General features: G+C 42.9%; 1 protein-coding gene across 1 annotated transcript in view; it reads right to left on the minus strand.

Moving 5' to 3' along the window:
- Window positions 1-23,426, minus strand: part of CORO1C (coronin 1C) — a 65,059-nt gene that overhangs the window by 18,930 nt on the left and 22,703 nt on the right. The window contains exons 2-3 of the mRNA XM_081835082.1: window positions 18,996-19,195; window positions 5,823-5,945 (exon numbers count right to left, since the gene is read on the minus strand). Of these exons, the coding sequence (XP_081691208.1) occupies window positions 5,823-5,945; window positions 18,996-19,190 (318 nt within the window). The 5' untranslated portion in view covers window positions 19,191-19,195. The remainder of the gene's footprint in view (window positions 1-5,822; window positions 5,946-18,995; window positions 19,196-23,426) is intronic.

A 23,426-nucleotide genomic window follows, 5' to 3' on the forward strand; every position in this document is an offset into this window, starting at 1 on the left:
AGGAAAAAAGTGACAAGTGGGGTTCTGCAGGGTTCCGTCCTGGGCCCCTTGTTGTTCAACGTCTTTATAAATGACTTGGATGAAAGTATTCAAGGGATGCTCATCAAATTTGTAGATGACACCAAACTGGGAGGCATAGCCAACGTCTCAGATAGACGCAGAATTCAAGATGACACTAACAAATTGGAGAACTGGGCCCAAACTAACAAAATGAATTTCAATAGGGACAAATGTAAGGATCTACACTAAGGCAGGAAGAAGGCTGCACAAATATAAGATGGGGGACACCTGGCTTGCCGGTAGTACATGTGAAAAGGTTCTGGGGTCTTAGTAGACCACAAGCTGAACATGAGTCAACAGTGTGATGCAGCAGCAAAAAAAAGCTAATACTATTCTAGGCTATATCAAGCAAAGTACATTGTTCCAATCAAGGGAAGTCATAGTACCACTCTATTCTGCCATGCTCAGACCACACCTGTTCTGGGCACCACAATTTAAGAAGGATATTGACAAGCTGCAATGTGTGCAGGTGAGGGCAACCAAGATGCTAGGGGTCTGGAAACCAAGCCTTATGAGGAATGGTTGAGAGAACTGGCTATGTTTCACGTGGAGAAGAAGAGACTGAGAGGAGATATGATGGCCGGCCACCTTCAAATATCTGATGGACTGTCACATGGAGGGTGGGACCAATAGCTTCAAGTTACAAGGAAAGTGATTCCGACTAAACACCAGGACGAACTTTGTGACTGTAAGAGCTGTTCCATAGTGGAATGGACTCCCTTGGAAGGTGGTGGATTTTTAAGCAGAAGTCGGGTGGCTATCTGTCATGGATGCTTAGTTTAGATTACAGAAGGTTGGAATAGATGACCCTTGGGGATCCCTTCCAACTCTAGAATTCTATACCAAGATAGAATTCTTGAATAGAATTGCTCCAGTGTTTTTGTATTCTTCCTTTCCCAAACCAATTTGCCACATGAATGTCCACAAGGAACAAACTAAAGCAGCCACATCTGGCAAAACAGCCCCTAAACATGACAAAGGCAGCCACTTGGGAAGGGGGTGTTTCAGCTGTTCATTTCTACAAAGATGAATTTCTAGGGCTGAAGAGAAGCCACATCCTCTGATCTGGGAGGCTGGCCCCCAATTCCAACTGTGTAGAAAGAACCTGTAGTTAATTTGGTGGCAAAGGAAATGTTCTCTGCACATGTACAAAGAAGCGCTGCACCAAAGTGAGCTTGGCCTCAAACTCAACCCTGGTTAGAAATTCCTCACCCCCTCGGCTCTGCTTTCTCCATTTCCCTCCTGGATTTTACTCTGCCTCAAGAGAGTGCTTTGTCTCAGAGTCCATAATGAGTTTACCAGTTCAGTTTTGAGATCCCTCCATGGCGGGATCTAGTTATAATTATTTCTCGTCTCGCTGGGGTTCTGTCTTATATCACACCCATCTACCACCCATGACATCCAGGTGCTTCAAGGGAACTATAGGCCACCAGTGACTTACTGAGAAAACCCACAGCTATCAGCATAATGCATTTGTCTGGAACTTCAAGGATTCACTTAGCAAGCCAATGGTCATGATTGGCATCACTGTCAACTCAAACCTTTTGCTTTTTTGAAGATCCTGGATGTCCAGCAAACCAGCAGAACAGACTGAATGACTCAGGCTGAAATTAATTCCTCCCATTTGAGAAGAGCCATTTGGCATCCTCCACAAAACCCTAATATAATCCAACATTCTCCAGCTGAGGAAGACAAAACCTGCAGTACATTACCAACATTCAAAAGGTTCTGAAGAATCCACATTTAAGCAGTTCCTTATTTCCTGGCATGAGAAAAATCATTCTTCAAAGTGAGCATTCAGACTAGGCGGCCTCATGGCAGCATTTTACAGCAAACCCCTCTAGAAGTTAAGCAAGAAAGAAGCCAAAAGGGCTGGACTGCTCACCTCTCTGCATTGTGAAAAAACACTTATTATTTTAAAAAAACCATGCAAGTCTTCTCTCTCTGCTGAAGCTAAGCAGACATGGGTCTGAATGGACCTGGATGGGAGTCTGTGGGGGTCCCCATGTAAGAAGAGGGTAAAAGGGAAACTCAATCAGAGACTGACTGCCATCAGTGTGTTTAGGAAGACCTTTTAAAAACGTAAAAATATTTTGCTCTGGTGGCAAAATGAGCAAAGCGAAGCTGCTTGGAGAATCTCTGAGGAATTATGGGACTTCAAAAGTGATCGCCTCTGAGGACATGGAGCAGGGCCTCAGCCACGTGACTGTGTAAATTTCTTAGTTTGGAGCTGTTATCTCAAAAACTGAAAAGCAGCCTAGAAAGGTACTATTAATAGCAGAAAAGCTATTAATCTTCGCTCTTGGTGCTGCATGTCAGCCCAAGATCACTATCCCCACGCACATTTACCATACTTTCCTTTGGTTCCCCATATCCCCCTCCATAAGGTGAAAAAACATCTGGGAGAGGATGATTTTGAGCAAATAGCTCAGTAACCTATTTTTCCTCCATCCCCCTTAATTGCAGCCCCCAAGGCTGCTTTTCAGTTCAAAATAAAACAGGGACAACCATTAAAGGAGGTTTGCAATGAAATCATGGAGGGGAAGAAGGCGCTGGAGTCATGGAAAGAAGCTTTTATTACACTTATACCAAAACTAGAGTCCGAAAAGACACAACTCAAGAACTACCGTCCCATATCCCTTTTAAATGTGGATTACAAAATTTTTGCCGATATTTTGGCTAACAGATTAAAAAAGTATTAGTAGAAGAGATTCACAAAGACCAGGCAGGCTTCCTCCCGGGTAGACACTTGTCTGATAACACAAGGAATATAATTGACATTTTGGAAATATTACAAGTGAATATCAACACAAAAGCTGCCTTAATTTTTATTGATGCGGAGAAGGCCTTTGATAATATTTCTTGGAGCTTTATGAAGAAATGGGAATGGGGGTGGGACAAGGGTTTGAAAATGGTATAAGTGCAATTTATTCAGAACAAAAAGCTAAATTGATAGTTAATAATGTGGTGACTGAAGAATTTAAGATAGAAAAAAAGAACACGACAGGGTTGCCCTATCTCTCCATTACTATTTATTTCGGTCCTGGAGGTGCTGCTGAATATGATTAGAAGGGACCGTTTGATCAAAGGAATTCAGGTCGGAGCCAAACAATATAAATTGAAGGCTTTTGCAGATGACCTAGTTTTGACATTACAGGAGCCAGAATCTAGTACGAAAAGGGTATTAGAACTGATTCAAGAATTTGGTCAGGTGGCTGGATTTAAATTGAACAAGTCAAAAACGAAGGTTTTAGAGAAAAATTTAACACAGACTGAAAAAGAAAGGTTTCAGAATGAGACTGGTTTGACCTTAGTTAAGAAAGTGAAATATCTGGGGATTAACATGACAGCTAAAAATTTGAATTTATTTAAGGACAATTATGAGAAATGTTGGCTAGAAGTAAAAAAAGGTTTAGAAATATGGTCTAAATTGAAGCTTTCCTTGTTGGGTCGAATTGCGGTTATAAAGATGAATGTATTGCCAAAAATGTTATTTTTGTTTCAAACTTTGCAGATTGTGGACAAGATGGATTGTTTCAAGAGGTGGCAGAGAGATATCTCTAGATTTGTCTGGCAGGGCAAAAAGCCCAGAATAAAATTTAAAATATTAACTGATGTGAAGGAAAGAGGGGGGTTTGCCCTGCCAGACTTAAAACTTTATTATGAATCAGCAGCATTCTGCTGGTTGAAACACTGGCTGCTTCTTGAGAACACTGATATTTTGGATTTGGAAGGTTTTAACAATGCCTTTGGATGGCATGCATATTTGTGGTACGACAAGGTTAAAGCGCACAAAGCTTTCAAACACCATATTGTCAGGAAAGCATTATTTAATGTCTGGATAAGGTACAAAGATCTATTGGAAAATAAGACCCCAAGGTGGTTGTCACCCATGGAAGCAAAGGCTCTGAAAAGATTCAATATGGAGGCCAAATGGCCGAAATATTGGGAGATACTAGAACAAGAAGGAGATAAATTGAAACTGCAGAGTTTTGAGAAATTAAAAGATAAAGTGCGAGCCTCAGATACTTTAGGTCCCTAATGAACAAATGGTTTTACCATTCTGAGGCAGCAGTAGATGACAGCAAACGAGGGTTTTCACAGTTCTCCCCAGTAAGCAGACAGCAAATGGCCACAGACACTCAAACTTCCCATGATTCCTCTTGTCTCTCAACTGGTAAAATGAATGCAGGGGGGGGGGCGGGGTTGCAAGGAGGAAGAAGATCCCTGCTTTGGACATTTCCCCCCTATACTCATTAGAAAATCAGTTGTCACCAAACTCCAAACTGCTCTGTAAAAAAAAAATCACTCTCCTCCAATGCCAAACAAGTTTCTCCAAGCAGCTTGGGTTAGAGGCAAATATCTCTCTCTGTCAAGAAGCTCAAATTAACTTCTATCGAACCTCCAGACGGCATTCATTACATTTCATGTGCCTTCTGAATTATGTTTCTTACAGTACGTTCCAACATCCTGTAGCACACAATCCTGTTTAGTGGTGAACTCTGCAAACCCAAATTGCTTCTTTTTAAATGTCAGCGTCTCCCAAAGTGAGATCACAGGAGATGGTGCAGGATAAGCCACCATAAGATAGAAAAGAAATCCAGACGTCAGATGGATCAAGAGGTGCAACGCACAGCTATGAACTCAGTGCTATATAAAATTAAACCCACCTATCTTGATATTGTGGCTTTTTAATTCAATTTTCAGACAAACAAAAATTCAGCACAGAACCATTTCAAGTGCGGTGAAGGCCAATTTTCCTTCCAGTGTTACTCACTCCAGTTCTGCATGCTGTGACAATGCAAGTAATATTTTCTGCCTTCCAGTGTACCATCTATGAACCCACAGCAGTTGCATTTCAAGGCTAGAACAAGGATGACTGGCTGCCAGGTTAAAATGACTACCATAAGGCTAACTTAATGAAGGGCTACAAAACTACTTCCAAGTGAAAGCAAGAAACAACTTTTTTTTAAAAAAAATAAATAAATATTTATTAAGGTTTTTAAATATAAATGCACATAATAAACAATCTTACTTCTTTTACAACAATTTCAACACTTCTTTGGACTCCCTCACGTCTCCCGCTCCCATTTACATCGTTAAAAATTTTTTCCAAACAAATTATCAACTTGTTTACAATCTCATGTCCACTCATTCAAATATAATCTAGCACTTCTTCCAAAAAATTTTATATTTTCTTTAGTCTCACTTATCATCAAATTTAGATCTAGTTTAGTGGTGACCAGTTTTTTATAATCTAGCATCCTTCTTAACATTCAACCAAATTACAATGTTTTTGTAGATACATCTTGAATTTCTCCCAGTCTTCCTCCAATTTCTCTTCTCCCAGATCACGGATTCTGCCGGTCATCTCGGCCAGTTGCATATAGTCCATCAGCTGCATCTGCCACTCTTCCAGTGTGGGTAGATCTTGGGTTTTCCAGTTTTTTGCGATGAGAATCCTTGCTGCCGTTGTTGCATACATGAAAAATGTTCGATCCTTCTTTAACACCTTCTGGCCGACAATGCCCAGAAGAAAGGCCTCTGGTTTCTTTGTGAAGGTATACTTAAATACCTTTTTCAGCTCATTATATATCATTTCCCAGAAGACCTTCACCTTAGGGCATGTCCACCAGAGGTGAAAGAATGTTCCTTCATTTTCTTTACATTTCCAACATTTATTATCAGACGAATGGTATATTTTGGCAAGTTTAACTGGGGTCAAGAAACAACTTTTTGAGATGCTTAATGCAGCGACTCACCATGACAGTGCAGTCTTCTGAGCCGCTGGCGATGACTTGATCATTGTGAGGACACCAGTCGATGTCAAGCACAGGTCCTGTATGGCCACAAACTGTGGGGTAGGATTTGTCAATTCTACCTGTCTGAAGAGAGTGAAAAAAGTGCTGTAATGTACAGAACAAGGAACAAAATACAAACAAGCCCGGGATGGATGACCTGCCTCTCTCCAAATGTTGCTGAACAACAACTCCCATCCGTCCCAGCCAGCAGGCCAGTGGTCAGGAATGAGGGGAACTGCAGTCAAACCTCTGGAGGTCACAACTTCCACACCCCCAAAGTCAGCACTTCATGTTCAGTAAATTATCTCTTACACACAAAATATAGAAATGTATGGTGCTAAGGTTTTTTAACAGTCACACCTTGACTGTAATAGGTTAACTGAAGGCAAAGTTAATTGCTCAAATTCACATAGACAAACATTGGCGGCAGCTCTCCTGGGGTTCCATCAGACTGTTTGGCCATCTATCCCAGTGTTGCCTACTCTGACTGACAGCTCCCTAGGATGGGCTGAGGGAGGCCTTCCCCATTAACTGATGCTACCAGAGATCCTCCGAATGGAAATGGCAAGGACTGAAGCCGAGGCCTTCTGTATGCAAGCAGGGGTGCTTTTCCCTGCAGCTAGGGCAGCTTTCCAAACTTATTTCAAAGTTTGCATGGCTGTAATGTCAGAAAAATCTTTAAGCCGTATTTCTCCAAAGATTTGCACTTGTTTAAGTGTTTAAAACTCACCCCATTTATTGAACTGTAGGCAGATCCATGACAGCTGCCTTTTTCAGACACAAACACCTATGACTGGGTTTCCTAAGCTACTCTTTGCTCCTTATGCTGCTTGAACCCTGGATGATGCATCCAATTACTGCACTGCTAATTCCAGGGAAGTGAGTTTTCCCCCCAATTCAGAGTTGACTGTGCATAAGGTTTCAGAAACAGTGATAGCCATTAGCTCTTGCAGGCTGACCTAAACCTGCTTGTCAAAATCAGGAAAGAGGGGCAAGTCCTAAAGGACTATGAGACACAGCAACAGGAAGCAATCCTTACAGTTCCACTGAAACGGAATAGAGAGGTATCTCTTCTTCACAGCTAGGAACATGTCATGGGCATGGCCACTTAAATGCCTATCTCGTGCCTGTGACAAGATGGAGATGGACCAGATGCACAGCCTCTGATCAAAGAGCAAATTGCTACTGCAACCTTTAAGGAACCACCAAACTGTTTGCTGGCCAATGGTGTGTCAGACCAAGCCAGCACACTATCACCTGCAAGCCCCTGGGCAGCAGCTTCATGTACACAATACCTTAAAGCTGGGGTGGTGATCCTCCAGCCCACCAACGTTGAGGGCTGAGGGGGGTTGGGAGTTCAACACCATCCAGAAAGATGGTCCACCCCTGTCGACAGGAAACATCATGGAGAGGACTGAGGGGAACAAAATGACTCAGGAGGAGAAAGGGCAAAGATTCAGAGGCCTGTGAGCCTACGGAGGAAGACATCCCTACACCAGGGTGGAGTCCTTCAGGCGCAAGGGCTGAATGTGTCCATCTGGTCCCCCCAACTCCCTCTAGGCCACACCCTTCACTAGCCCTGCCTGGGATGTGTCACTGTTCTCTGATCATGGCCCTTGCTTGTCAGGATAGAGAGGGTTGTGTGAGTGTGTGTAGAAACTGCACAAAATTGACCTCTGCTGCTTTGCCCACTTTGCCTCTGCCCCCTGGAAGGCTGCCCAGAAGCAAATGTGGCCCCTGGCCCGAAAAAGTTTCCCCACATCTGCTTCCCAATTTTTTGCCTACCAGTTTGCATATAAGACACTGAAGAAGGTGGGGAGGAAGGAAAACGTATTTCCTCTATGCCAAAATCTAAATGGAGTGGTAGATGAATGGTCTGGGCGGGGGAGATAAGTACTACATCTAAGGAATACAAAATCAACAGGTTGAGGGGCTTGTGAAAAATTTAACTCTCTAACATGGCAACACTTGAACATTTTAAAGAGAAAAATACAGAACTATCTTAAGAGAGAACCAATATTGTGTAATCCAGACATGTATTAATGTCTCAATCAGGATTTTGACTGAGAGGGAAAAAATTAGCTGGTGCATACATATTAAACTTGCAAATGCCTCCCGTCTGTATGAACAAGATTAAAACCAAACACCAAACATTCAGACAAACAGCTGAGAGTTCAGTCTCACTCAGCAGCTTGTGTGAAATGAATGGAACCTGTGATTTTTAATGATTTTTTTAGTTATCTAAAATGGCAATTCATTTGCTAAGACGCAGACCTACAATTATCACTCTCTTTGTGTCATTTTATGTCTACTGTCATTTGTGTCTACTGCCCTTTTATACACTTAAGAGAAAAACAAATATAATTGCAAGGGCCCTTACACCAAGTGTGTCGCAGTTTGGAATGTAACCAGGAGTCTTTTATTCACATATAATGACTACTTACTAAAAACTTGGTAAACAATCTCAGAATCAAAATGGAGTTTTTCTTGTTTGATGAGCTTCACCAATCAGACTGGCAGGGTCTCTCAGTGGTCACAGACCAGATAAAGACCTGCAGAGGTTCCTCAGAATGGAAAAGATGGGCTTTCAGCCATGAAACTTAACTACTAAATTCCTCACCACAAAGGCTTCCAATAATGAGTCAGTTGTAGTCAAATGGGACTTTGGTCTGCAACAGAGCACCCACAAGAACAATTCACTGCAACTCACATTTTAGCTTACTTTTAGGATCATGTGAATCACCCTCTGATTTGCCCAGTTTATGTGTCATCTTACCAACCACCAAACCATTCTTGAACCCTGCAAGTTCATAGGCTTCTTACTCTATTCATGGAAAAATAACAATACTTTCTCCTGATTTGAAGTAACTATGGTTAACTATGTTGTCCAAAACAAAGTTACTGCTAGCTACAAATTGCTCTCATATCAGAGATTGAGAAATCCGGATTAGAACCTGGTTTTGAATGGCTTGAGAGCAAACTATGGTCACTAACCATGGCTTAGTGTTATGTGCAAACCTGCTCATTGGGTGGGAGAGATCCCAAAATACAATCCTGGTTCCTCACTAGGGCGAACATGTACAGTATGTTAGTACTACTTTCTGCAATATGCATCATGACGGTGTTTTGTTTTGTTTTTAATGTTAAATGTCACAAAAAAATTAAGTGCCTAAAAGTAGGCTGGTCACTTTAGAGCAATCATTATGGATGTTGATAAAACTAAGATAAAAACAAATGAGCAGCTGTAGCACAGAACAATTCCTAGCAATTACAGTGGTACCTCGGGTTAAGTACTTAATTCGTTCCAGAGGACTGTTCTTAACCTGAAACTGTTCTTAACCTGAAGCACCACTTTAGCTAATGGGGCCTCCTGCTGCCGCCGCGCCGCCGGAACACGATTTCTGTTCTCATCCTGAAGCAAAGTTCTTAACCTGAGGTACTATTTCTGGGTTAGTGGAGTCTGTAACCTGAAGCGTCTGTAACCTGAAGCATATGTAACCCAAGGTACCACTGTAGTTGTATGGGATATTATTCTTAAAACAACTCTTAACTGACTTGTTTTGCAAAGCATTTTGACTACAAAATCGCTTGCATCTGCTGGGATCTTGAATCCACTGTTAAAGCAGATGAATCTCGAGGGGTGTCCAGAGCACAGTCTAGTCCTCTTGTGTTGGAAGAGTTTCAGCTGGTAAGGCCTGAGGATGCAGAAAAGGTGCCTGGATCAGTTGGAGTGGCCACGTGCTCTGGACCTTCGCCCCGCCTGAGTGATGAAAACTATCAGGAAAGGGACATCTGGCTGGGCCAGGAAGGTAGGTGATCACTGCCTCCTGACGCAAGGGAGTGGTCCTTGCCTGTTTGAAGGAGGCAGTGGCAAAACCACTCCTCAAGAAACCTTCCCTAGGTTCTGAAAATCTAACTAACTACCAGCCAGTTGCTATTCTCCCTTTTTGGGGAAAGGTTCTTGAGTGGGTGGTCATGGAACAGATCCAGATGCTCTTGGAGGAAACCGATATTCTAGATCCATTTCAATTGGGCTTTACGCTGAGTTTTGGCACAGAAACTGCTTTGGTCATCCTGTACGATTACCTTTGCTGTTTCTTTTCTCTCAGGCCTTTGGCTATTTACACAATCTATGGGCTATTTTTTTTTGTTTGTTACTATGTTATATACTTTTGTCTTTTTATATTGTAAACCGCAATGTGATCCTTGGATGAAGAATCCTATGGAAATTTAATAATAAATAAAATAAATAAGCTAGCTTTTTACACAAACCCTTCCAGAGGGCTTAAAGTTTACCAAATAAGACCATTTAATGAAGTCACACAGGCCAAAATAGATTTCTGTGTAAAAGTCCTGATAGGATGGGCAGGAAAACTGGTGCAGTCTTCCACCATGACTAACCCTGTCTTTCTCATAGAAAGAGGCAGCTAATCGCAGAAATATACTTCTTAGATAACAGACATTCCTGAGGAAGTGACTTTCTACATTCAGTTATCGCCCCAGCTGGAAATAAGGAAGTGGCACCAACTTGCACATTCCGCTTTGTGTATGCTGAAGAATGGAGCGGGGGGGGGGGGGGGGAGAAAACTGGATCACAAAGAATGGGTTTGAAACGCAAACAAAGCTCTCTCCTTCATAGAGAAACAGTTTCTCCTGTGGCCTGGCAGCAACTCACTCCCACCTCAAGGTTCAAAACCTCAGGCCCACCTCTCCTCATTTAACAAATCCTGCTGCATCTATAGAGCACCCACATCTACCAACACCAGATGGGTTATACTCAGGTGCTAGACTTAAATGAAGACCATAGAGTTGATGCAGACCATGACAAATGGCCATCAGTCATCCAGCAAGCCAGCCAAGCTCTCCATGACTAACCCTTGTTAAGATAAGGAAACGGGGAATATAGTAACACCACCATCACCAAAAGACTGCTACAGAGCCATTTAAGTTGCTCTGGGGACACAAAGCTTGTACCTTCCATCAAAACTCACAGAATACATTCAAGTAACATCAGTTAGCAACTGAAAGCTCTAGCAAAGCAACTGGTTGAAACATGAACAGCTATCAGATGATGAGCAAAACTCATTCAAAGTCCCCTAAGCCTGTTACAGAGCACCAGTAGCAGACTGAAGATGTTCATGAGCTAACGTGGGGTGGGGTGGGGTGGGGGGTAAGAAGCAAGATGTGCATATAAATTGTGTCTTTATAGTCCTATGGGACTGTAAGAGTGGGGAAACAAGGTGGAAAAATTAATGATTGAAACGTGAATATGGGGTTTTGGAATCAAAAACATCTTGCCCAGAGCAGAACCACCCAGGACGCATAACTTAGCACTGTTTGGAGTTGAGCTGATAGTAATTGGGGGTGGTTCTGACAGATAGTTCCATTTGAAAGAAGTACTTTGGAAGTCTTGAAGAGCAACGGACTGGCTGTGAAAAGCACCTTTTACACCTTTAATAAATAATAATTTAATAAATAATAATATCCAGTTTGTAGTTCTACATTTCGCAGAGCACCATCACACTTAGAAAGTGGGGCGCTGCTTTGCAGGATCCAAATCTTGAAATGGTAGAAACAAAAACGGTGTGTAAAACAACGGGTTGCCATATTCTCCTCAGGAAACTAACTTATTCTGATCCATGGACCACAGGCTGCAATTCAACAGGAACTCCTCCAGCACACAGGCCCTACTGGAGTAAAGGGAAGTAACACAAGGCTCTCCGTGGGCTCCCCCTCCCTGCTCCCATTCCATTCAGCTCAAAGCAGGTTGTGCAGGAGAAACTCTTGCTGGAGACCGCCATGGTCAGCAAGAGACAAGCTTTAAAGCTACGTGATTTGTTATCAGGACTCAAATGATTTATGGCTCAAGGATTTTTTTTAGAAAGCATGAGCAGCCTCACCAGGCCTGTGCGACTTAAATAGTTTTTCAAATATACAAATAGCTAAGAGGTAGTAATAGGGCTGGTATCTCAAGCCACTGGGAAGACTACGAACCAAGCAACCGAATGACTTCATTGCCCAGTGCCATGTGCTTACGACGGAACACAGAGAAGTCCTAGGTCCAAGAACAAAGGGCCCTGAAAATGCAGTAGCTTCTATGGAAAATCTGCCCTGGAAAGATCTATGGCAATGCGCAGAAATTCACCACAAAATTAGCTGTGACAGATACAGGCAGAACAAAACTGCCAACTTGCTTGCCAGAGAAAGAAACTGAGTACTTGGCACAGCTACTGCATTTCAAGTACTGAACAGCAGTTTGTTGCTCCTACTATATTGGGAGGGGAGGAGAATGGCAAAATCTAGAAGAGTACAGTGGTATCTCGGTTTAAGAACAGTCCTGTTTATGAACAATTCAGTTTACGAACTCCACTAAACTGGAAGTAGTGTCCTGCTTTGTGAACTTTACCTCGGTCTAAGAATGGAATCCGAATGGTGGAAGGGCACCGGTGGCGGGAGGCCTCATCAGGGAAAGCACGCCTTGGTTTAAGAATGGTTTCAGTTTAAGAACGGACTTCCGGAATGGATTAAGTTTGTAAACTGAGGTACCACTGTATCTAGCTTGCATTCCTTAAAAACCAGAAGAAGCAGAATACCTTTCTGTGTCACCACTTCTGAACCACTGTGACTGCCCTCAGGAATGCCCTCCTCTCTGTCATCCGTGAAGCCCTGACCTACAAGACTGGCCACTATGGCTGAAATCCTGTTTTTATAGTAACGTTGTACAATTTCTTTTTGTGTTGTATGTAAGCTGGGAAAGTACTAACAAGGTTTTGGGAAGGAGGAAGGAGGACTCTAGGACCCTGTCAGAATCCTCATGCCTCCTTCCCAAAGCCAGCACCTCACCTACCAGGCTTTGGGAAGGCAACATGGGGGGGGGGGCGGGCAAATGAGGCTGAGAGCCACAAAAAAAATCATCGAGGGCCACATGTGGCCCTCGGGCCGTGTGTTGGACCACCCTGCTCTGTTAGTTACACTGCCTCTGTAGTTACACTACACAGGCCCTCAGTCAAATATATATTAAGTATATATTAACATGAGGAGGAGGAGCTGAATTTAGAGAAATCACAAAAGAATGGGATGCTACTCATTTCTGATAAATTAACTTGTGCCACAAAACTGTCTACTTAGTAGATGCTGGGGCTGAATTTTGAAGGCTTCACTTTCACATCCAATTCCTTGTGAGCATAAAAGAGAAGGCAAAGAACAAGAAACGTGATAATCCTAGGTTGGTGGCTTGCCCGTTTACTGGCTGGTGGCCTGCCCTATTAGTCACAGCCTCACTTCATGCCACAAAGTCCACAGACCTTAACTTCTACAGTAACCCAACACTTGCAGTTTCTTCCTCACTGCTCTCAGGACAGGAATGACATATTTGGCTGGCAGAGGTTCAGCTGTGTGGAGCAAGCAAGAGATGCCGTTTTTTAATTCTGGTCTTTCCCCAGAAAAACAAATAATGCAGCTTCCAAAAATGAGGAGGGTTTTTGCTCCCAAGCTTCAGATTTGCACGCCAAGTTTCAAACTAAAACCAACATTTTCATAGGCAAGTTTTATGAGTGAAAGTGCTGATAGTCCCTCAACAGAAGAAAACAGTAGTAATGTACTTCTGTTAGCACTCCCCCCCCCACCCCAGCCACTGGAAGAGCCTCAAGGGATGCCTGCGAAGGCTTCTGGTGTCAGCACATGCAAGTAAGTTCAAAAAGGGATCTTCCTGGAGGAATTAGGAACAGGAAAGGTTGAGGGGAAGGGCCCAAGGTTTCATACAGATTATACAGATGCAAACTATAGGCATATTCCCCAGCAACTGCAGGTTTCTTGATTTCTCAGTTGTGCAGTAAGATGAAACACCATATCCCTCAGAGATGACACAACCGAATGCCCAAAAGGAACATTGAAGGGCAGGAAAGACCAACCATGGGTACAACATATGGTGGGGGCTTTTATCCTGCACATGCAATGGTTTGCACACTGTTCCTGTGAAAATGCTAGCTTTTGAGAAGAGGCAACAGAAACCACAACAGGAGAGAAGCAAGATTAAGTTTCATGCAAAGAGGAGAGAATATCCCATATTCTCACAAAAAGACAAAAAAGCCAGAAATAAAGGATGTAAGTGCATCATTAGGTTTTTTAGTTGCCATTTCCCCCCTTAAAGGAACATGTTTTGCAATCAGTGGCAAGGATTGCATGAAATTCCTTGCAGCAGGGGGTGGAGAACCCACCAGACCATTCTGGCCAAGTCCCGCCCACCTGCCCTAGATTATACAGGCAACTTCCCCACTTTCCAAGCCCCCACATGCATAAGCGAAATGCACATGTGGGGAGCACCCTCTAAACAGCTGTTTTACCTATTCAGAAGCATAGATCACAAGGGTAATCTAAGGGGCAGCATAGACCCCCTTCCTCCTCCCCTCAATCTCGCCAGAAAGGGCAGGGAAGCTGCACAGATGAGCCCACTGCCAGGAACGGCCTTCTGCCCATCAGCTGCTGAGTGGAGCAGCACAGCAGCTGACAGAGCTCCCACAGGCCCTTCTGAGGGGCAGGGCCACAGCTTGTAAGCTTTTTATAATGGAAAACCTTTTTGCTATCAGCTTCAGAAGCAGAAGGGGCTTTCCTCCAGAAGAGCATCCACAAGCTTCATGACCCCAAAGAGGCTGAATTCTCTGAATACTAGTTGCTGAGGGCAACAAGGGGATGGCCGCTGCCTTCATGTGCTGGTTGTGGACTTCTCAGAGCCACCTGGGTGGTCAGTTTCAGAATTTCTGGTCCTCTGGGGCTCTTTTTCATTGTTCTTAGTCAAGAAATATGTTTAGCTCCTTCGAGAATTAGGCCTTAAACATAAGAAAAGCCCTGCTGGATCAAACCAAAAAGCCTAACTAGTCCAGGACACTGCTTCTGTCACTGGCCATCCTGGTGCTTCTGCGAAGCCCTCAAAAAAATATGTGAAGGCAACAGCCAACTTGTTGCTCCCCAGCAACTGATTTCAGCCACTGATGTTCAGCAGAAGCCACAGAAGCCCAGTTGCTGGGGACTCTCTACTCTCGCTTGCTGTTCTAACAGCGGCCATGCAGATCCTGCCTGCAAGCAGGACACACCATGTCAGCATGCAGATAACAGCTCATACATGCTGAATGCTTCCCCATACAAACCAGCTCCCCCAACAGAAATTTAAACACTCTTCTGACATCCTTAGTGAAGGAAATTATCTTCTGTAGAAATATCTTTAAACAATCTGAAGTGATGTGGTCCAAAAACTTCAGCTGCTATTTCTCTGAACTAGAACTCCAGACATAAATTACTTCTGCTTTTCAATCTGCCTCTGACACCTTTTCCAGCATTATTGCCAAACGAGAGCTCCAAATGATTGCCGTTACACACACTCACTAAAAGAAGTTGGTCCCTTAAAGAAAAGACTGTGTGGCTGAAAGGAAAAACACAAGGAACTTCCCAGTTTTATTCACAACATCTGGCTTAACAGGAAAATTAGTTAAAGCCTTTAATTCAAGCTGCCAAATATTCCCAAGGAATTACACAGCACCACCCCCTCCCAAAGTTTCATCTTGTTCGTAAAAGATCATGGCCAAAATGAAGAAGGTTCATCTGCTGAAGAGCCCCCACTCTGCTGAAAGCCCAGCTCACACTGCCACATGCCTGGTCTCAGCAGGGCCGCTCACTGCCCTCTGCCAAGGAGAAAGCAGGGAGCAGGAGAACAGGGCTGCTCTCAGGCACGCACAATCCCACTTCGGGTTGCAGTCTGGCTTTTGCTGGTGCCTAGATACAGTAGCCACGGGCGGGTGGTGCTGTGGTCTAGTGTTTCCCAACCTTGGGTCTCCAGCTGTTTTCGGACTACAATTCCCATCATTCCTGACACTGGTCTTGCTAGCTAGGGATGATGGGAGTTGTATTCCAAAAACAACTGGAGACCCAAAGTTGGGAAACACTGGTCTAAACCACTGAACCTCTTGGGCTTGCTGATCAGAAGGTCAGAGGTTCAAATCCATGCAATGGGGTGAGCTCCCGTTGCTCTGTCCCAGCTCCTGCCAACCTAGCAGTTTGTAAGCACGTCAAAGTGCAAGTAGATAAATAGGTACCGCTCCAGCGGGAAGGTAAATGGCATTTTCGTGTGCTCTGGCTTCCGTCACGGTGTTCCATTGCGCCAGAAGCGGGTTAGTCATGCTGGCCACATGACTCGGAAAGCTGTCTATGGACAAACGCTGGCCCCCTAGGCCTAAAAGCGAGGTGAGCGCCGCAACCCCATAGTCACCTTTGACTGAACTTAACCATCCTGGGGTCCTTTACCTCCTACACCTGAATTCTGATTCCCTGCAGGAAAGAGTGGGCTCTGAGCAATGCTTGAAGATCTACTTCCTCATATTCACTTTTTAATCTAAGGTTGCTTTTAAAAAATAAAAGTGCAGACTTCTCAAGTACTCTGCAATAAAAAAGCAATTTATTGATCATGTGAAGCCAAACTGCTGCACTTTCTGCCATCCCAGGCATTTGGCACATCCTTCCCCTTCCTTGCCGTAAAGGGTTCCTATCAGGAAGAGGTGCTTTAACAGCACTGGTTTCCCCCCTGCTTTTTAATTCCATGCATAGCACATTACAGCCAGGGCTGTCAAGAACTGCACATGGTATGTCTCCCCAGGTAACCGTATGAGAATTATTTAAACCTCCCACTCACTTGCACACTCAGAAATCGAGAGAGAGAGAAGCTGCCAGGTAGAATTCAGCTGGCACATGCACGAGCGATACAAAAACCCGGCAGCAAAGAGTTAAGCCGCCCTTTCCAATTGACTCAAAGCTGCTTCTCCCTTTTTTGCAGAAGAGCTCCTATCCCATCCTTCTTCCAGGCTCACAGTGGCCAATCAAAGCAAAGGGTGGAAATTATTCAGCCTGCCTCCCAACCCAAAGAGCTGTAATGACCATATATGGTAAAAACCACTGTCAGAGCCCTGCACTGACAGCTGTGGAAATGCTGCTGCAGCAGCAGCAGCCGTGGTGGAGGCAGGGCTGCAGAGAGAGAGAGAGAGAGAGAGAGAGAGAGAGAGAGAAATGCAAAGAAGAGGCAGCTCGGCTTCCCCCATCTCTCTCTCTCTCTCTCTGCCCCCCCCCTGCCCTGCCAGCATCAGGGCCACAAAGCACATGTGAAAACACCCACACAGTAAATTGTGGCGGCTTCTACACCAGGACTCTGATCACAGTTATTATTCCTGCTTTAAGAATATGGCAAAAGCTTTCATAGGAAGAAAAAGAGAGGCATTTGATCTGTTTGTTGCTACAGAATGAGGCTGGAAGAACAGGACGGTTGCCTGATGCTGCCGGCACGGCTGGCTCTCCCCAGCCCAGTTCATGCAAGAGATGTTACTGGGAGGCCTGTGCCCTCAGCCTGTTGGGAGGCAGGTTCTCCACAAAGCAGCTCCCCAAAATCTTACATGGCCTTAACAGACCCTTTGAATGCCACTGAAATGCACCATATCTGCTTCAGACAGCAACAGCCACCTAAAGACCAGCAGGGCTTCAACATTAAAACACATGTGGCTTTAAGAGTATCCACACAGAGGAAGGAAGGAAGCCTGTCCGGCTGAGAATGGAACAGATAAATTTGACTAGGGGTGCTTGAAATTCTATTGTCTCTTCTGAGGCGCAGTGAAAGCAAGCCCTTGCTGCAAGAAAAGCATATTAAGTGCTGTTTGACAGCTTCACTTATCACAAGTAAGGAAATCTAACAGAACTGCACAGGAATGGGATTTCACAATATTCATACAGGTTCTGGGCTAGTTTTTTATTATACTGAAAACACTCTGGTACTTAGCTTATCTAACAGATACCCTGAATTATCAACTATTCCTTCTGTTTCAAATTTTCAGTCTGCAAGGGTCTGCAACCAAAGCAACAACGTCCATGCACAACAAAGATATATCAACATGCTTGGGAGAACCCTCAAGGTTTGTGAAAGTACCCCCCCCCCAAAAAAAAAACCCTACAGGAAAAACCCTAAGGGAAGAGACCCAAAAACAATCCATTGAGGACTGAGTATGTTCAGTGGGAACAAAATGTTGAATGTTGCTAGGAAACATAAAGAGTGACCAAATAGTACTTCATGCTGCAACATTTTATTGCAGTCCTTGACTTACCATGAGACTGCAGAACTGAAGGGAAGCAAACACACATACTGGGTTCAGAGGAACAAGGGCCATAGGAGGTTGTGCTCCCTGCCTCCCAGGAAGATCATCATGTCAAGGGGCAGATCAGTCTCATCCCATTGGTCAGGGAATGAGCAGCTGTGGGGAGACTGTTTTCCTGCCTTAAAAGGCCACATTGATCCAACTATCAGCTGCGCTGGGACAGGGCTTTTTTGTAATCTGTGGTAAGTTGCCCTGAAAATAAGTCAACCAAATAAGAAGGCAGAACACAAATATTCAAAATAAACCATCAGGGTCTTTGGCCTCCTAGTCCCCTACAAAAATACTAATTCATTTTAGCCCAGGTTCTGAATTCTGAGTCTACATACAAGAAGCAAGATCCCTGACTGCAAAGTTAAGGCTATGTATGGACATTCCAAATGACCGCAGCTCAGTGGCGGATGATGTGTGCAATCCCCAGCAGCTCCACATACGGTGGGAGAAGCCCTGCCTGAACCCTGGACAACACACTGTCAGTGTAAACAAAAGAAAGTTAGATAAACCGATGGTCCAGCTCAGTATAAGGAAGCTCCTGATGTTTCTATTACGTTCACACAACCATTTGAACTTGCAATAAGTCAGTAGGTGGAGCCTGCTAGCAGGGTCCCACTCCTACACGCACGTTCGCTTTATAACTGTGGAAGCAGTTCTTCCATTTTGTATGTCTTCACATTTCTATTAAAAAAAAGAAAGCAATTTCAAATACAATGTGCCAAGGATGGGAGCTGTTAGTTTGGAGAGAGAGAGGCCTCTAAGCTAGCAAGACTGGTGCTTGTTAAGATACAAAATGACTATAATGAATGTGTTGCCAACAACACCAAATTCTAGCAGTCACGTGACCTATGTTTCTATCTACTGGACTTTTCGTATTCTGAAGGAAAAATAAAATATTGTAATAATTGGGCAGAGTAAGCTACAGGACCACGTTTAAACTATTGTTTAAAATACCACTTACCTTGTGTAGAGGAAGAACCAGGAATGCACCACCACCGCTAGCCTCTATTATTATTGCAACAAAGTTGGGATTTACTGCACAAAAAGAACTGTCCCACGTCACCCGAGAAACTCTAATGTCATCGTAACACTGGTCGTTTTTCACTGCTTGACCAAAGACGTGCCGAAACTTGCTCTGTCGTACCACTCGTCTCATTGTTTCTGCAGAAGAAGAAAATTCAGCATGGGTTACTGTTTCTCTGATTCCTCCAGTTAGGGTGCTTCCAGATGAAGGTTTAATATCGCAAATGGGTTGTTGGCAACATTTTTTTTAAAATAAAAATACATCAGATTATCCCTTTCTGGATTAAGTAGGGAAAATATACATACTAAAATTTTGACATTGTGTGGACAGAGAAAAAACAACGCCTTGCACACATGAGGAGCACCAATAAACACCCATCTGGAAGGACCCTGGAACAGCCGAGGTAACCTCTTTGCTCCACTGACAAGATAATTTGCAATGGTTTGGTATGGTTTCAAATTGGATGGAGGGCCGTGTGTTGAGATTCCTGCATCACAGCAGGTTGGACTGATGACCCTTGGGATCCCTTCCAACTCCACAATTCTGTGCTTCCAAATACCTAATTTTGAGCTCTGGAACAGTGCCAGCTAACTCATAATCCAGATCAACTATTTTGTTTAAATACTGTTGTTTGGTTCTCTGAGTTCACTGTAGTTTATTGAATGGTTTGTTGTAATTGGGAGCCTATTATTCAGCTATTCAAGCAGAATATAAATTTACTGAGTACACACCCAAGCTTAACAGGGCTACTGTGGAGTAAGCACACTGATGCTTGCACCCTTCATTTGTCTTCATTATGTTTCAGAATAGGAACCTTTCCCAAAAACATTGCAGTAACATTAGAAATATGCCAAAACTCAGAAGAAGGAAAGAACAAGTATCCATGATTGCATGTGGGGGAGGACGTCCAATTTAGTCAACATGACTGGCAACAATCTCATGAGAATCAAGAACGCTGCCAAAAACGATACTCTCCAAAGTCACCACCTAAGACTACATTTGGACATTTGACCAGACCAACAAACAAACCAACTCCATGCAAAACAAACCATGATCAACTGTCTGATCAAATATTGTCCAGTGTTGGTTGAGTACATAAAAAGCTTTATCTTTATCAGAACAATAAAAATAGAATTATCAGCAGGTATGATACTTATGCTAATTACAATAATAATTTAGCTAACTTATTGTGATGCAATAGAAGCAAAACATTTAACTGAATTATTTTAACTTAATGTTAGGTAAGGTTCTCTGATTAGCCATGGCATTGTGGCTGCATAGAATATCTGACCACCGACAAACAACCGATCATACTATTTGACATGTCAAATGACCTCAGCACCAGCCCTGCTGAAAACTACTGGGAACATCTTCCTCCTGATTAGGATTTCACAAAATTCCAAGCAAGAACTAAAAAAAGTGCTTAAGCGCAAGGTCCTTGACAGAAACCTCTGGTTACCAAACCATCAAATCAAATGCTGCCTCCTCCCACCCCAAGTAAGGTGTGGGCCATTACACACAAATCTGCCTGAAAATAAGGATTAGGGATTAGGGAAGTGTTCTTGACACACACAGATCCCCCTTTTAAAAACAAAACAAAAAAACAACAACCCTTAACTGCTTGTGTGATTGAACCTAAACAAAGATAATCTGTTTTTGGTAAATTTGTGAGTGAAGTTAATGGCCTGTACATCTACAGTTAAGAATGTGAATCAACTAAGCAAAACATGGAAATACTAAATTGCAAAAGCTCTGTTAAGTTGTGGGAGAACATAACAGACGACACAGCAATTTCTCCAGAGCAGCTCTTTATTTGTAAGCTGGACAGAACTGAACAGCAAACAGCTCATCCGGCCTGCTTATTCCAAGCTTTGTTCCAAGTCAGACATCTTTATACGCAGTGTGTTGATACTACACACAGAGATTGTAACATTAACCCTGAAACAATAAAACTTGTTAAAGCTACCAGGCCAACTACAGCGAAGGCAATTCTCCAAAGCACCTGAAACTTACTAAAGCCCTGTCCTATGGCTAGGAGGAGGACTGCCCAACCCTTTCTGCAGAGACTGGTAACAAGGAGCCAATCATAGAATCATAGAGTTGGAAGAGACCACAAGGGCCATCGAGTCCAACCCCCTGCCAAGCAGGAAACACCATCAGAGCACTCCTGACATATGGTTGTCAAGCCTCTGCTTAAAGACCTCCAAAGAAGGAGACTCCACCACACTCCTTGGCAGCAAATTCCACTGTCAAACAGCTCTCACTGTCAGGAAGTTCTTCCTAATGTTTAGGTGGAATCTTCTTTCTTGTAGTTTGGATCCATTGCTCCGTGTCCGCTTCTCTGGAGCAGCAGAAAACAACCTTTCTCCCTCCTCTATGTGACATCCTTTTATATATTTGAACATGGCTATCATATCACCCCTTAACCTCCTCTTCTCCAGGCTAAACATGCCCAGCTTCCTTAGCCGTTCCTCATAAGGCATCGTTTCCAGGCCTTTGACCATTTTGGTTGCCCTCCTCTGGACACGTTCCAGTTTGTCATGTCCTTCTTGAACTGTGGTGCCCAGAACTGGACACAGTACTCCAGGTATCATGGAGTGTGTCTCAGGTACAGTTGGTCCACCTGGGAATAGGCTACCAGCTGGTTCCACACAGACCAAACAGCTGCCAAATTGTAAGGACAAACATTTAGGAGTGACCTGAATGGAGTTGAAGACAGTGATCTAAAGGTGAAAGATTCCATCTATCTTAATCCAAGAGTCTTAGGCAACTCCGTGGTGACATGTTTTTTTAAAAATTACATTAGTGGGAATTTTATACTTTTACAAACAGCAGAGCAGATGGCTCATTAGCACACACACAAAAAACCTTTTATCAACAGCAAAACTACTTGTGGGGGGAAACGATGGCAAACCAGGAACGGACTACTGCATTCATTTTTTAAAAAAATAATATTTATTACCTTTTCCAACAATTTAAACACTACAAAAAATAAAAACCATACAATACAATACAATACAAACAAAAAACAAAAAAACACTATACATTACACTAACAAAACACTAACATTAAACTAACAAAACAAAACAAACACAATTTAAAACACATCAAATAATTTCAATATCTTATCTTTCATTCCCTTATTTCCGCGACCTCCTCACACCTCCCTTTTTGTATTCCACTTCTATTAATTTTTTCAGCAATTCCTTTCCATCTTCCTCTATTTTTAATCCTATAATTATCTAAACACATTCTAACCTTATTTTCCCTTTAATACTCTATTAATCTATTTATCCTTAATTCCTTATAACATTTCTACTAAAGCCATATAACTTCATTCCAAAATTTTTCTAACATTCATTAATTTTACAGTATTTCCGTAAATAGTCTTTAAACTTTTTCCAGTCTTCTTCCACCGACTCTTCTCCCTGGTCTCGGATTCTGCCAGTCATTTCCGCCAGTTCCATGTAGTCCATCAACTTCATCTGCCATTCTTCCCGGGTGGGTAAATCTTGTGTCTTCCAAAATTTTGCGATGAGTATTCTTGCTGCTGTTGTTGCAAAATGTTCTATCCTTCTTTGGCACCAGTTGGCCGACCATGCCCAGGAGAAAGGCCTCTGGTTTCTTCAGGAAGGTATATTTAAATACCTTTTTCATTTCGTTATAAATCATCTCCCAGAATGTCTTAATCCTTGGGCATGTCCACCAAAGGTGAAAGAATGTACCTTCAATCTCATTACATTTCCAACATTTATTATCAGGCAAATGGTAAATTTTTGCAAGCTTGACTGGTGTCCACCTGTAAATCATTTTCATTAAGTTTTCTCTTAGGGCATTACATGCCGTAAATTTCATACCTGTGGTCCATAACTGTTCCCAGTCAGCCATCATTATGTTATGTCCAACATCTTGTGCCCATTTAATCATAACTGATTTCACCATTTCATCCTGAGTGTTCCATCTCAGCAACAAGTTATACATTCTTGACAAAAGCTTAATTTTTGGATCAAACAATTCTGTTTCCAATTTTGATTTTTCCACCTGGAAGCCAACTTTTTTATCCGAATTATATGCCTCCATTATTTGGTAATAATGAAGCCAATCTCGCACTTTATTTTCAAAGCTCTGCAATTTTATTCTGTCTCCATCTTGTTCCAAAATTTCCCAATATTTCGGCCATTTGGCCTCCATATTGAGTTTTTTCTGTACCTTCGCTTCCATTGGTGACAACCATCTTTTCTTTTCCAACAAATCCTTATATCTTATCCAAACATTAAACAATGCTTTTCTAACAATGTGATTTTTAAACGCTTTATGTGCTTTTACCTTATCATACCACAAATATGAATGCCACGGACTACTGCATTC

This window comes from Podarcis erhardii (assembly GCF_964252035.2).
Source record: "Podarcis erhardii genome assembly, chromosome: 13".
NCBI classification, from domain to species: Eukaryota; Metazoa; Chordata; class Lepidosauria; order Squamata; family Lacertidae; genus Podarcis; species Podarcis erhardii.